Below are 13,464 nucleotides of genomic sequence, written 5' to 3'. Positions count from 1 at the left end.
GCCGTGACGATGGGCGGAGCTGCCGCCATGATGGCGCAGGGATGGGGGATGCGGCAGGACCGGCTGGGCTGGGTTGTGTTGTGTTGTGTTGTGTTGTGCTGGGTTGTGTTGTGTTGTGTTGGGCTGGGCTGGGCTGTGCTGTGTTGTGTTGTGTTGTGTTGTGTTGGGCTGTGTTGAGTTGTGCTGTGTTGAGTTGTGCTGTGTTGAGTTGTGCTGTGTTGAGTTGTGCTGTGCTGTGCTGTGTTGAGTTGTGCTGTGTTGTGTTGTGCTGTGTTGAGTTGTGCTGTGTTGTGTTGTGCTGTGTTGAGTTGTGCTGTGTTGAGTTGTGCTGTGTTGAGTTGTGCTGTGCTGTGTTGGGTTGTGCTGTGTTGGGTTGTGCTGTGTTGGGTTGTGCTGTGTTGGGTTGTGCTGTGTTGGGTTGTGCTGTGTTGGGCTGTGCTGTGTTGGGCTGTGCTGTGTTGGGCTGTGCTGTGTTGGGCTGTGCTGTGTTGGGCTGTGCTGTGTTGGGCTGTGCTGTGTTGGGCTGTGCTGTGTTGGGCTGTGCTGTGTTGGGCTGTGCTGTGTTGGGTTGTGCTGTGTTGGGTTGTGCTGTGTTGGGTTGTGCTGTGTTGGGTTGTGCTGTGTTGGGTTGTGCTGTGTTGGGTTGTGCTGTGTTGGGTTGTGCTGTGTTGGGTTGTGCTGTGTTGGGTTGTGCTGTGTAGGGCTGTGCTGTGTTGGGCTGTGCTGTGTTGGGCTGTGTTGTGTTGGGCTGTGTTGTGTTGGGCTGTGCTGTGTTGGGCTGTGCTGTGTTGGGCTGTGCTGTGTTGGGCTGTGCTGTGTTGGGCTGTGCTGTGTTGGGCTGTGCTGTGTTGGGCTGTGCTGTGTTGGGCTGTGCTGTGTTGGGCTGTGCTGGGTTGGGCTGTGCTGGGTTGGGCTGTGCTGGGTTGGGTTGTGCTGGGTTGGGTTGTGCTGGGTTGGGTTGTGCTGGGTTGGGTTGTGCTGGGTTGGGTTGTGCTGGGTTGGGTTGTGCTGGGTTGGGTTGTGCTGGGTTGGGTTGTGCTGGGTTGGGTTGTGCTGGGTTGGGTTGTGCTGGGTTGGGTTGTGCTGGGTTGGGTTGTGCTGGGTTGGGTTGTGCTGGGTTGGGTTGTGCTGGGTTGGGTTGTGCTGGGTTGGGTTGTGCTGGGTTGGGTTGTGCTGGGTTGGGTTGTGCTGTTGGGTTGGGTTGGGTTGGGTTGGGTTGGGCTGGGTTGGGTTGGGTTGTGTGCGAGCAAACCGTGCCATGCCGCAGCTGCCGTCTGGGTCAGCGATCCCGAGGATGACATGGGGAGGATACTTTGTGTTCGAGTTCGTCAGGGGGAAGTTCTTTACCAGGAGAGTGGTGAGGTGCTGTAACAGGCTGCCCAGGGAGGCTGTGGATGCTACATCCCCAGAAGTGTTCAAGGCCAGGTTGGATGGGGCCCTGGGCAACCGGATCTAGGAAACATGGAAGTTTGGTGGCCCTGCCAGGCAGGGGGATGGAGCTTCATGATCCTTGAGGTCCCTTCCAACCCGGCTCATTCTGTGATCCTGTGAACATCTCAGCGAGAGACAAGGAAGCGTTTTGTGCCGAGATCACCGAGCTCATTGTGCTGCTGCTCAGCACATAAGTTCAGAGATGACAAAATTCAGATTCCCTTCTATTTCTGCAAATAATACATATTCATTAATTGTGTATGAGACGATTAACATACACTCACCAATAGCAGGTGGTGATTTACAAGGTCTCCAGCCTTCTATTCCATGGTCTCTTCTACCATCTAGCGTCCTTTTATCATCATGACAGCACAACCGACAGTGTGACTTCCTCCAATGGTCTTCCCTGCTCGGATTGTTTCTGCTCGTCCGTGGAGAGATCTACGTTTGGAAAGAGGACTAAGGAGGGTGTCTTGATGTGTGCCTGTTGCATTGCTGCCTACTCCATACTATGTGGAGGCCTTGGCTTTGATGTTTGATAAGCCTGCTGTTCTTCTGCTGAGGGTCTCTTATCAAAACAGAATAGCCCTACAGCATCTTTTCTAGTCTGTAATACTATACCCGCAGTATTTGCAGCATCTAAAAAAAACACTGTAGTTTTGCAAGTGAGAATGAATCACATTATTCAACAACTATATTCCTAAAATATGCTGCTCAAATATATAATACTGCGCTTTTTCACATTGCCACTTTCAAAGGACAGGTCACAAAGGTAGAGGAGTTGAGTCACCCCCTTTCCTTCACTGTTGTATCCCTTTCTGGCCCAACACCCCACAAGCAATAGCCTTCCCTTTTTCACAACTTAATCTGTTTTCATCCTTTATCTGTCTCACAACAGCTGTGGGAGACTGCAAAGCTCCTCAGCACAGCTCTGCCCTTTCTAAGTCAGGTTCCTCAACACCTCTAATGAGGGGTGCAGTGTAGATTGGGCTGAACCAGGGCAGACACAGCTGCTACTAGAGAACTGAGACACGGTCCAATTGTCTGTAGTGGGTTGATTGAAATAATTTGGGTCTCTGTCTGTGTCATCATAGGAATTCCATGTTGGAAACATCAGGGATGTATCCACAACAACCACTGATGATGATGGCACAGGTACCCCCCTGCGCAGCGGTCCATTTGTCCAATGCCACGTGATTCTCCAGGACAACTTTTCACATAAGTGGGTCAATTTCTCCCAACTCAGGGGCCACTGGGGGACACACACCGGCTTGTTGGAGTGCCATGACAATTTAATCGGCATCAACAACCCAGGAACCCCCTGGGAAAATCCAAATGACCCACAACCAACCATGCTCCAAATTGCAGAAGCACATCACATCCAAGCAGGCTTACTGGGAGACCAGGTAGAACATAAGGATGAGCAGTGGCAGTTTCCATCTCTCTTTTGATCCTGACCTGAATAGCATTAACACTCCTGGACACAAACTGCCGACCTCCAACCGCAGAGATAGCCAGTGGGCAAGCATCAGTATGCCAGTGTGGGGGCCAGTCATGCTCAGTGATGACACCTGTGCTCATATCAGCCAAGCAGTTTACTTGGTGATACTGCTTATTCCAACAGAGGTATGTTATAGAATCATAGAATCATAGAATTACTCAGGTTGGAAAAGACCTTGAAGATCATCAAGTCCAACCGCAGCCCAACCAGTAGCCGATCTCTTAAAAAACAACCACAAAACAACACCACAACAACAACCCTCTGCTAAATCATATCCCTGAGCACCACATCCAAACGTCTCTTAAACACATCAGGGATGGCAATTCAACCACCTCCTTGGGGAGCCCATTCCAGTCCCTAACCATGTGTATCCCATTCCAGTCCCTAACCATGTGTATCCCATTCCAGTCCCTAACCATGTGTATCCCATTCCAGTACCTAACCACCCTTTCTGTAAAGAAGTTCTTCCTAATATCCAACCTGAACTTGCCCTGGCGCAACCTGAGGCCATTTCCCCTCGTCCTGTCACTTGTCACTAGTGAGAAGAGACCTGCCCCACTCTCACTGTAAGAACCTTTCAGGTACTGGCAGACGGCAATAAGGTCTCCCCTCAGCCTCCTCTTCCTCAGACTAAACAGCCCCAGCTTCCTTAGTCTCTCCTCATAGGGCTGGTTCTCCAAGCCCTTAACGAGCCTCGTTGCCCTTCTCTGGACCTGCTCCAGTACCTCCATGTCTTTCTTGTGCTGAGGGAATAATCTTAGGGCGACCATGAAGTTCCCATTGCAACAGGAATGGGAAGGTCTGCAGGTATGTATACTGGTGAATCTGTCAATGGGGTCAGAGGAATGTTATTAACTGGTTTTGTAGCCCACTGTGGCCATACCTCCACTCCCCACTCCTCTATCTTAAGAGGCCGTTCACCTCCCCTGATGTCCTTGGAGGTTACTGGAAGAAGAGTGGGTGATGACAAGAGGTATGTGCTTTCCGACCTCGATTGTGTTCCTGGTCTGGGCCTGGCCATGGCGTTGCCAGGAATGCCTGCTGGGTGGCGCTTCTGGTCTGCATTGGTGTCCTTGCACCCGGAGTGGCACTCTGTTTGTAGTTTCCCAACACTGCTGCACAGTCCTGAGCAAGGTGGCCCGATTTGCCACAGTTGAAACAATTATTCCCTGCTTCTTTTACCAATGATGGGGAAGGGCAATTTCTCCTAACATGACCTATGCCATCGCACCTGAAACAACGTGGTCTTGGACTAACCGCAATGATTTGTTCCCAACAACTTCCTGAACAGCAGAGGCTACAGCCACTGCCATTGACTCCTGAGCCTTGATTTTTTTCGGCATGAACACACACCTCCATCATATGCAATAGAGTGGCATCCCCTGGCAGCATCCAAATTGCCGCCTTGCACAGCGGGTTTGCATTAACTGTAGCCAAGTCCTTATCCACCGCCGACCTAACAGCAGGTGGGAGACCCGATGCATTCAATGTGTTGTGTAGCAGATCTAAAAACTGCTTGTACGGTTCCTCTGGTCCCTGTTTAATTTCTATGTAAAGGGGGGTTCGTCTGACTAAGTCTCTCCACTGCCCCCATTGCCCATCTCCGGTGTATGCAGCTTAATGAAGAATCGCATGATCCTACCGAGCTCTGCAAAAGCTCCCATACCCCTCAGCTGTTCCGAACCCACCCCATGAAGCAGATGACCCAGGGGCAGAGTTCTGTTGTTGATCTCACTTTCCATTCTCGAGGAGTCTCATTTGCTGTCAAAAAGCACCATTTAAGCGGGCGATAGGACCGCCTTGGCCAGACTACACCAATCAAAGAGGGTGGCGAGCTCCACCTGTATCATGTCCAATAAGGCTTGGCAGATGGGGCTTTCAAGGCCAGAAGTAGCCATTGCCAATCTTAATTCCTTAACTAGCCACCAATCAGAAGGCTCCCAAGTGGGCTGGCCATGATTATCCTGTATCACGGGGCATATGAGAGATCCTTGCCCTTCTGACGGTTGCAAGATGATGTCCTCACAGCTAGTATACTAGTATGGTTTCCATGCACGCGCATCCCATACACCCCCTATGCAACCCCACGCACGACCCTTCCTAATCCCAGAGTCCTCCCTCCTCGTGTCACCATGGGGCATCTGTCGAGGAGCTTCTTTGTATCCCCGTTCCATGGTTCCACTTCAACTGCTTCAGCCGTTCTTATCCTAGCAGTTCTTTACTCAGGCCCACCCCCCGGTTGCCCTTGTTCCACAACAAGTGGGAACCAGACAAACAACGTGCAAACCAGCTGCTTCTGCTGGCCTCTCAAAGGCACTGACGTGTGTGAGCCTGAAAGCACAGACCCCAGCCAGCAGCCCGTCAGCTGTTGCAGGTTGAAATTGCCACACAGTTTGATTAACAGCCATGTGCTTCCTGCTGGATTGTGGGCTTCTGAGAACATCCAACCCCAACAGCTCCAGAAATGTCTCACAAGAAGGAGGACAGTGGCTGTTAAAACCCCTGTAAAAGGTCCTGGAATTGCAAACAGATATGCATATGTATTAGTATCTATGCATATTTGTTTGTAACTGCATATGTTGTAAATATGTGAAAATATACTAAAGATATATGTATAAATACGTTTGTCATAATTATTATCCTTTTTTTTTTTTTTTTTTTTCCTCTTTATCTCAACCCATAAACTTTAAACAGCAGCACTGCCCTGAGCCCCTTACAGATCTCCTTGGGGCTCTTGAATCTGACCTGGTCATGCAGTGAAGAGCACCAGAAGATCTCGAGGTCTTCTCAGGGAGCAGCTCCTGAGGTTTATTCCTTACACCAGCTTTGGAAGAGCCCTCCAGTGCTCTGGTCCTGCTCTGAAGGGACCCTCTTGCTATGGCAGTGCCAACAAGGAGACCAGCTCTGACACAGCCATTCATATTGCCAGCTACTGACTACAGCCCCGGAGTGCTGCTGTAGGCATAACAGGACTATCATGAGACACACAAGACCTTCAGGCCAGCAGAAATGAGAGGACTTGAGAGCACTGTGGCAGTGGAAATAGAGCAGGGTTGAAAAGAGCATGTTGTGCTGCTGTCCATGGCTGTACCTCCCCCAGACCCGGACAAGGTGGGAAAGCAGAAGACAAAAGGAAAAGTCTTTTAGGAAAGCTTTTTATTTATCTCTTAACCTATTCAGGGAATCTGGTTCAATGTTTGCATGAGCTCTTGGAGTGAGAAAATGGAAAGTAGGTAGGAAAGAAGTGAAATAACTTGCAATATTTTTCTGCATATTGCTGTATCATACACAATCAAACAATCAAAGATGCATAAAACATAAAGAACCATCACTGGGAATCATGTGAGGAAGAGGTGCACTTTATGGAAGCTGGAATAGTGCATATAGCAACACCCTCCTGAGAGCATGCTTGATCTCTCTGTTCCTCATGCTGTAGATAATAGGGTTCAGTGCTGGAGGAACCACTGTGTACAGAAGTGCCAATACCAGATCCAGGAGTGGGGAGGAAAGAGATAAGGGCTTCAGGTAGGCAAAAAAGGCAGTGCTGAGAAACAGGGAGACCACGGCCAGGTGAGGGAGGCACGTGGAGAAGGCTTTGTGCCGTCCCTGCTCAGAGGGCATCCTCAGCACGGCCATGAAGATCTGCACATAGGACGCAACTATGAAAACAAAGCACCCAAAGAATAAACTGGCGCTCAAAATGATGAGCACAACTTCCCTGAGGTAGGAGCCTGAGCAGGAGAGCTTGAGGATCTGGGGGACTTCACAGAAAAACTGGTTGACAACATTGCCTTGGCAGAGAGGCAGTGAAAACGTACTGGCAGTGTGCAGCAGGGAATTGAGAACCCCAGTGCCCCAGGCAGCTGCTGCCATGGTGGCACAAGCTCTGCTGTCCATCAAGGTCCCGTAGTGCAGGGGCTTGCAGATGGCAACGTAGCGGTCATAGGACATGATGGTGAGAAGGTAATACTCTGCTGACATGAAGAAGAAAAAGAAAAAGACCTGTGCAGCACATCCTGCGTAGGAGATGGCCCTGGTGTCCCAGAGGGCGTTGGCCATGGCTTTGGGGAGAATGGTGGAGATGCAGCCCAGGTCGAGGAGGGCGAGGTTGAGCAGGAAGAAGTACATGGGGCTGTGCAGGTGCTGGTCGCAGGCTACGGCTGTGCTGATGAGGCCGTTGCCCAGGAGGGCAGCCAGGTAGATGCCCAGCAAGAGCCAGAAGTGCAGGAGCTGCAGCTGCCGCGTGTCTGCCAACGGCAGCAGGAGGAACTCGCTGATGGAGCTGCTGTTGGGCATCTGCTGTTGCTGGGCATGGAGTCCTGCACAGAGATCAGAGTCCAGACCATTCTCAGAGACACTCCTGCTGTATTGTAAAAGATTTCCTTTCCCTTTGGAAAATGTTCATTTAACTACATAATTTGAATTTATTTTCACATGCTTCACCATCCCTTTATAAGATTAGGCAACTCTTACTTTCTTCTCATCTCCTAAACATATTCCAGCCTCCTGGATATTTTCCTCTTTACTCCAGCTGCTCTTCAAGACCGCAGCCCCAGCCTCTGTGCACTTCAATTTGCCATAGAGAAATCAGCCTGTTTGCAGGATAAGTGAACTATTAATGTCTGCAGAAAACAATGATAAATTAAACTGATTGTGTCCTTTTAGGAAGGAGAGGCTGAAAGCACATTCTGTGTGACTGCTCACAAAACAACTGATGGACTGAAGAAATATTTGGGGGTCTCAGAGCTGTGTTCAAATTTGACAGCCCCTTTTAGATTTCTGCCTCCAATCCTCTATCCTTCCCTAAGAACAGGAAATGGAAAATCCCTGCCTTGGCTCTCCTCTTGCAAAGGACCCTCAGAAATATTCTGTTGTGCAGTGCAGCTGTGATCCCCTTTCCCCAGGCAGCAGCTGTGGCAGCAGAAGTCCTGCCGGGGGGCTCCTCCTTCCCCCAACACATCACCTTGGAGATGCCTGGGCAGCTCCCCGGGCAGGCTGAGTGCTGAGCCTGGCAGGCGGCAGAGTCCCATAGCCGGCACACAGCCATGGGGCACAGCAGGGACCCTGCTCTGCAGGACAGCCCTGGGCACCCGCCTGCAGCCCTGACTGCACAGTCTGCAGCCGTGCTGGGACACGCAGCCCTCAGGGCTGTGCTCTGACACTGCAGCACGGAAGCCCTCAGCTGGAGCAGAAGGCTTTTTCCACAGTAAAGAAACATGCAGTGCCTGCAGCCAGATCTGCTATGGGATGTCCCAGTTTAGTTAACCCTCTATTAAAAGCAGCTCATGGTCTGCAGTGAGACTTACCATGTCGTGATGTGTGAGCAATGCTCCTGCAGTGAGGTCGCAGCCTGCTCACACCTCACACATCCTGTAAGCTCTCTCCCCTTTCTCTCCTCTCTGTCGGTCACCTGCAGGCTGTGCTGTGCACAAGAGCTGCTCCTGGGCACAGCTGTCTCTTTGCAGCACTGCCCATTTGTATGAGCTCCCTGTGTCCCAGGAGCCCAGCCCAGCACAGCAGCAGAGGATGTCATTTTTATCCTTCCCACTCATCTCCCTTGAGATGTCTCTGGGTCCTCATGGCCATCAGCTCCTGAAAGACAACAGCATCATGACTGTGCTTTGAACAATGCTCAAGTAACCTCCAGATGTCCAGTGGTCAGCGAGTGATTCCAGACATATGGGGAGTCATTTGATGGAACATTTGATGGAATAAAAAAGGCACCCGGGCAAGGACAGAGAGGGTTGGACTTTCCCTATGCAGGGCATTGATCCAGCTGAGTTACTGCAGGCATCTCATCCCTGGAGGCAAACCCTGGGGCTGAAATGGGGTTCAGCTCCCCACGGACCCACAGGAGCTGGGATTCCTCTGGTTCAGTTCAGATGTGCACAAGGAGTTGCCTGCATGTGAGCTCCTGCTCTGAGTCCTTGGCCCTTCAGCACGGAGTCAGTTGCTCACACACAGACACTGGGTGATGCCCAAGGTGCCTTGGGTGCTCCTGAATGTGTGCCAGTGCTTGTAAACCATGTGGGAAATCCCTGAGATGGACACCTCCTTCCTGAGCATCAGCTGAGGGCCAGAGAGGGGAAAGAGGTATTCTTGGCCATCCTGATGACAACAGACCCCAGCGTTTAGGGCACCTCCAAGTGCCTTTGTCTCCATGGAGCATGCAGAGTTGCTCAGCTGACGAAATGGATGAGCTCACTGTTCTGGTTTTGTGATTTTTGTTGTCGGTATTCCATGTAAGAACATCATGCAGAACAGCGGGAGTTCAAGAGTTCACATTTTGCTTCCATGTTACCGCAGTTTTGGGCAGTTTGGGTTCCCAGAGGGGAAAAGAGGGGCAGCATCCCCAGAGGACTTGGTGTGAAGAGGAAGTGAGGTCGGACTCCAGACCAGACCCCAGTGGCTCTTTGCCTCTGGCCTTCTCAGCTGGCAGCAGAGAAAAGCACGTGCTTCCCTCGCACTACTTTGGGTACTCTTGCTTTGTTGGATCTGCTTACATTTAGTAATGTAACCTCAGATTGTTGCCATTGTGTTTTCTCTTTGTTAAAACGATCTGTCTGCTCTCTGCCCTTCTCCCTTTCCTGGAGCGCGTGGCCCAGGGCTGGATGGGTCACAGGGCAAACCCCTTCCTTTCTTTTCCTTTATTCCTTTGTCTCTCTTTTTCTTTTCCTGGGGTCTGTGTCCCCCTGTTCCAGACTGATATCCAGGGATCACGCCCAGACAAAGCTCAAGGAGGTTAAGTGTAGATTGGATGTCAGGGGGAAGTTCTTTATGAGTGGTGGAGGTGCTGGGAGGGGATGCCCAGAGATAATGTGGTTTCTTCATCCCCAGAGGTGTTCAACACCATCTTGGACGGGATCGTGGGCAACCTGGTCTACTGCCAGATCTGGAGGTTGGTGGCCCTGCCTGTGGCACAGGGATTGGAACTTGATGATCCTTGGGTTCCCTTCCAACCCAAGCCATCCTATCATTTTGTCATCCTATAATTCAGAACAGGGACAGACATTATTGTGACCAAGTAGAACACCCACAACTATCAGCTTTTTCATGGCAAATAACACATTTTGAATTGACTGTTTTACATTAAGACAAAGTTACGGCAATCTCTCCTGGCTAAGGTCAGAGAACAGCATCCTTCAAGCGTCAGGTCCTCTTTCTCTTACACGTACAGCTCTTACTATAGTGAGAATGCATTCAGTCTGGACCACTGGATTCATGCAGCATGGCAAGTGGTACAAGGAAATAACTGCTTAAAGAAGCCGTGCTGAACTCCTGTCCAACACAAGCGTGAAATGCACCGTTTATGCACTTTATTTCCCCGTGTTCTGATGTCTCTGTCACCCACCTGCTTCCACATGTCCCATATCCCCATGTCCCAATAGCTCCGTGTCCCCCTGCCCTCACATCACTATGATGTCTTCATGTCCCCATATCGCCTCTGTCTTCATTTCTCTATATCTTCATGTCCCTATGATGTCCCCGTAGCACCACGATGTCCCCACAGTCCTTGTCCCCATTGGCCTCCCACCTCCCAGCATCCCCACACGCCACATTCCTAGGGCCACAAGGGATCAGCCTCTCACCTTTGTGCCTCACAGGACTCGAGAGAACTCCACCATAACTACTTGGACAAACGCTCTGACCTCCCAGTCTCATTTCCATGATGACAGTGGACCCAACCCAAGGGGAGCTTTGTTGCCATGTTTGGTACCTGACAGAGCCTGTTGCAGGGGGACTGGGCAGACAGTCTTGCCAGAGAGGCCTGTGGTACACCCAGATTGACAGCACAAGTCCTTCTGTGCCTCCTTGAACCCTGACCAGGCTTTGAGGAGAAAGTCAAGAGGAGCAAGAGGGCACCAGGTGTTCCCCTGGACTCATTGGTTTATTCAGTCGTATAAAAGCTGGACCTGCTTGCAGCAGCTCTGGACGCCTCACCTGGATGGATGTATTGCTGTAAAAGTTCCTGATGGCTGGGAGAGGTTCTCCAGATCCTCATTGCAAACAGCACCCCAGTGACTGCGGATATGGGTGATGGGAAAGTATTGGGTCAGCTGGTGATGTATCTTAACCATTGAGCTCACATAGCAATGATTAGGCCCACTGCCTTGCTAATTTCCTTTACTGTTATGCTTATCTTTAGGCTACAGACACTGCTTTATTTTTTCTGTTAATAGTATTGGGCAGCAAAAGAAGCCTATCCCTTACGTTGGTGTCTTTGTCCTTCCTGTTGCCCCCCTGGATTGGCACAACAGCATTAGCACATGATGGGCACACAACTTGGACATCAGGAACATGACTTGAAAGGCATCTCATCTGCCTGCAGATACTGCAATATAACTGCAATATAATTATGGGAGAGTCATCACAGACCAAGATTCACGTGGACTCCAGCAGAAGCAATGCAGTGTGATGCACGGCAGGCACGGTGCAGGGCTGACTGCCTCTAGCACCCAGCATCCGGACTCTCTTGAGCTGAATTCAGCCTGTATGATGCGTGACAAGTTCCTGTGCCATTTGCCAAGTAAACCACAGTGGCTGTGGATAACAGGATTTCAGCCTTGCGAGGTGTGTGCATGCCTGTTGTAGGATGGTAGGGTGGACCTGGGGCGAGGTGTGGGTGGTAACAAGGGGTCATGAGGTTGTGGGGCGGTCGTGTATCACGGTATATAACGGCTTGTTGCACAGCATTAAATCAGTGCCTGAGCTACACGCTATGCGTGCATCTCTTGTGTCCCTGCTTGAGGGGGAGATGCAGACCAATGGAGACCATTAGAGCTGCTGCCCCGCAGATGAGGTGGCACCTGTGAACACACGAGTGTTTGTTTATTAAGCACTTCACTCTGCCCTGTGGTCAGAATGGGGAGAACAAAGATGGCCGGGAAGGAAAAGGGTGCCAGGCTTTGCATAACAGATAGATAAATACTAGAAATACAGATAGATAAATACTGCTGACCAGCTGCGGGGGGTAGGGGGCCGTCCTCCTTCAAGGGTTGTCACTCTTTGTTTCCAGGTTTAACTCACTGTGAAAAAGCGCAGAGCTTCCGTTTCTTACTGCACCTTCATGGAATACTGACACCCTCATTGACTTAACAAACGGACTTACTCTTTGCAGCAGCTTTTAAAAATTGACCCTGTAATTACAATGTTTTCCAGAACCGTGTTTGCAGGACACAGATGCCTTCAGGTACAGGGACACAGACAGCGGTGCCAGTGCCAATGCTCAGTGACTAATGCCTGGCACCCACCGCTGCTCTACCCTGCTGTCAATTTGAGGTCACTCATCCTCCAGGTGTCTCCAGCTCTCCTAAATAAATGGCCGTGGTTAAGGGCATGTTTTCAGCAGGCCATTTGGACACAGCTCCTCCCACTGCCCTCTGGATTTCCCCATCGCTTGCTCTTTGTTTAGTCAGATACCTCCCGACTGTCTGGTTGATCTCTGACTTTCAGGGAGATTAATGGAATTTGCTCCATGGCTCCAAACTCCAATGGACTCTGTAGTCAACTCCTTCCCTTTGATTCTATCTGTGCCATCCTATCTGTGTCTAACTCATTTCTAGTACAAATATTCCCTTTGAAAGACAAACCTCAATAGATGCAGTTTGGACATGGCGTGCAGCAGATCACTGTGTTTTACTCTTCATTCAATTGCATCACCTTTCCTTCTGTTTGTTGGCCAAAAAAATAAAAAAGAGAATTCTTTCCTTGCCCATGTGCAGCTGGTTCTCTGAGGAAAGCCAGTGGGAGCTGGTGCAAAGCAGGTTTAACACTGAGCAGGTGACTGCAGAGGAGAAGAGTGATGTGAGGAAAAGTGACACAAGTCCCATGGGACCAATGTGAGAAGAAATGGGAAAGGGAGGTTGAGGAGCACCTTTGTCCAACAGTAACAGAATAGACCTCACTGGGGGCATCCTGGATTGGTATCAGTTGCACAGTGCTGATTTGATGTCTTCTTTAAACCCAACTATAAATAAATAGACAGTAAGTGTATTTTGTGTATTTTGGACTCTTCCTCTTTAAGCTCTCGCCAGATACCTCTCCATTTTGCTGAACAAGCTCTGAAATCCTGAAGAAGATAACAGGAAGGCTCAAGGCTCAGGAGGCTCTTTAGGTTATAATGGGCCCCAGGGCGCATTTGATGCTGAGTCCATCAACCTCCAGTGCAGTGAGAAGTTTGCACAAAGTACTCAGCAAGGCAGTCAGAATTAACAGTGAAGTTTCTTGGAGTATTAATGGGCCCACTGAGGGCCATTACCAAGCAAGCTTCCCAAGGGACTTGTTAGGAAGATAATTGGAAGCCATGACTACAGGCAGGCAAAGGCACTGGCATGGTGGCTCTGATGCTAAGAAACCCTTCCTTTGCCTTACCAAGCTGACAGGCCAAGCCCTGATCCCCAGACCCTTGGCTGGGAGATCCTGTCCCTCTTGTTGGCTCAAGGCCCTTCCTGGGGCAGTGGGATGGAGATCTGTATGATGTTAAATAAAAGACATGGGGACAGAAGATCCCAGGCTCTGCATGGGGTGCAAGG

General features: G+C 50.3%; 1 protein-coding gene across 1 annotated transcript; it reads right to left on the bottom strand.

Annotated features, from left to right (window-relative positions):
- Positions 1 to 5,150: 5,150 nt before the first annotated feature.
- Positions 5,151 to 7,228, bottom strand: LOC140263150 (olfactory receptor 14A16-like). Its single transcript, XM_072357894.1, has 2 exons — positions 6,326 to 7,228; positions 5,151 to 5,297 (listed from the first exon to the last, which is right to left on the bottom strand). The coding sequence occupies exons 1-2, from the start codon at positions 7,226 to 7,228 to the stop codon at positions 5,151 to 5,153; spliced, it is 1,050 nt and encodes a 349-aa protein (XP_072213995.1).
- Between the last annotated feature and the right edge of the window lie 6,236 nt (positions 7,229 to 13,464).

This window comes from Excalfactoria chinensis, chromosome 28 (assembly GCF_039878825.1).
Source record: "Excalfactoria chinensis isolate bCotChi1 chromosome 28, bCotChi1.hap2, whole genome shotgun sequence".
In the NCBI taxonomy this organism is placed as follows: Eukaryota; Metazoa; Chordata; class Aves; order Galliformes; family Phasianidae; genus Excalfactoria; species Excalfactoria chinensis.
This window is presented reverse-complemented; position numbering and strand designations above follow the sequence as displayed.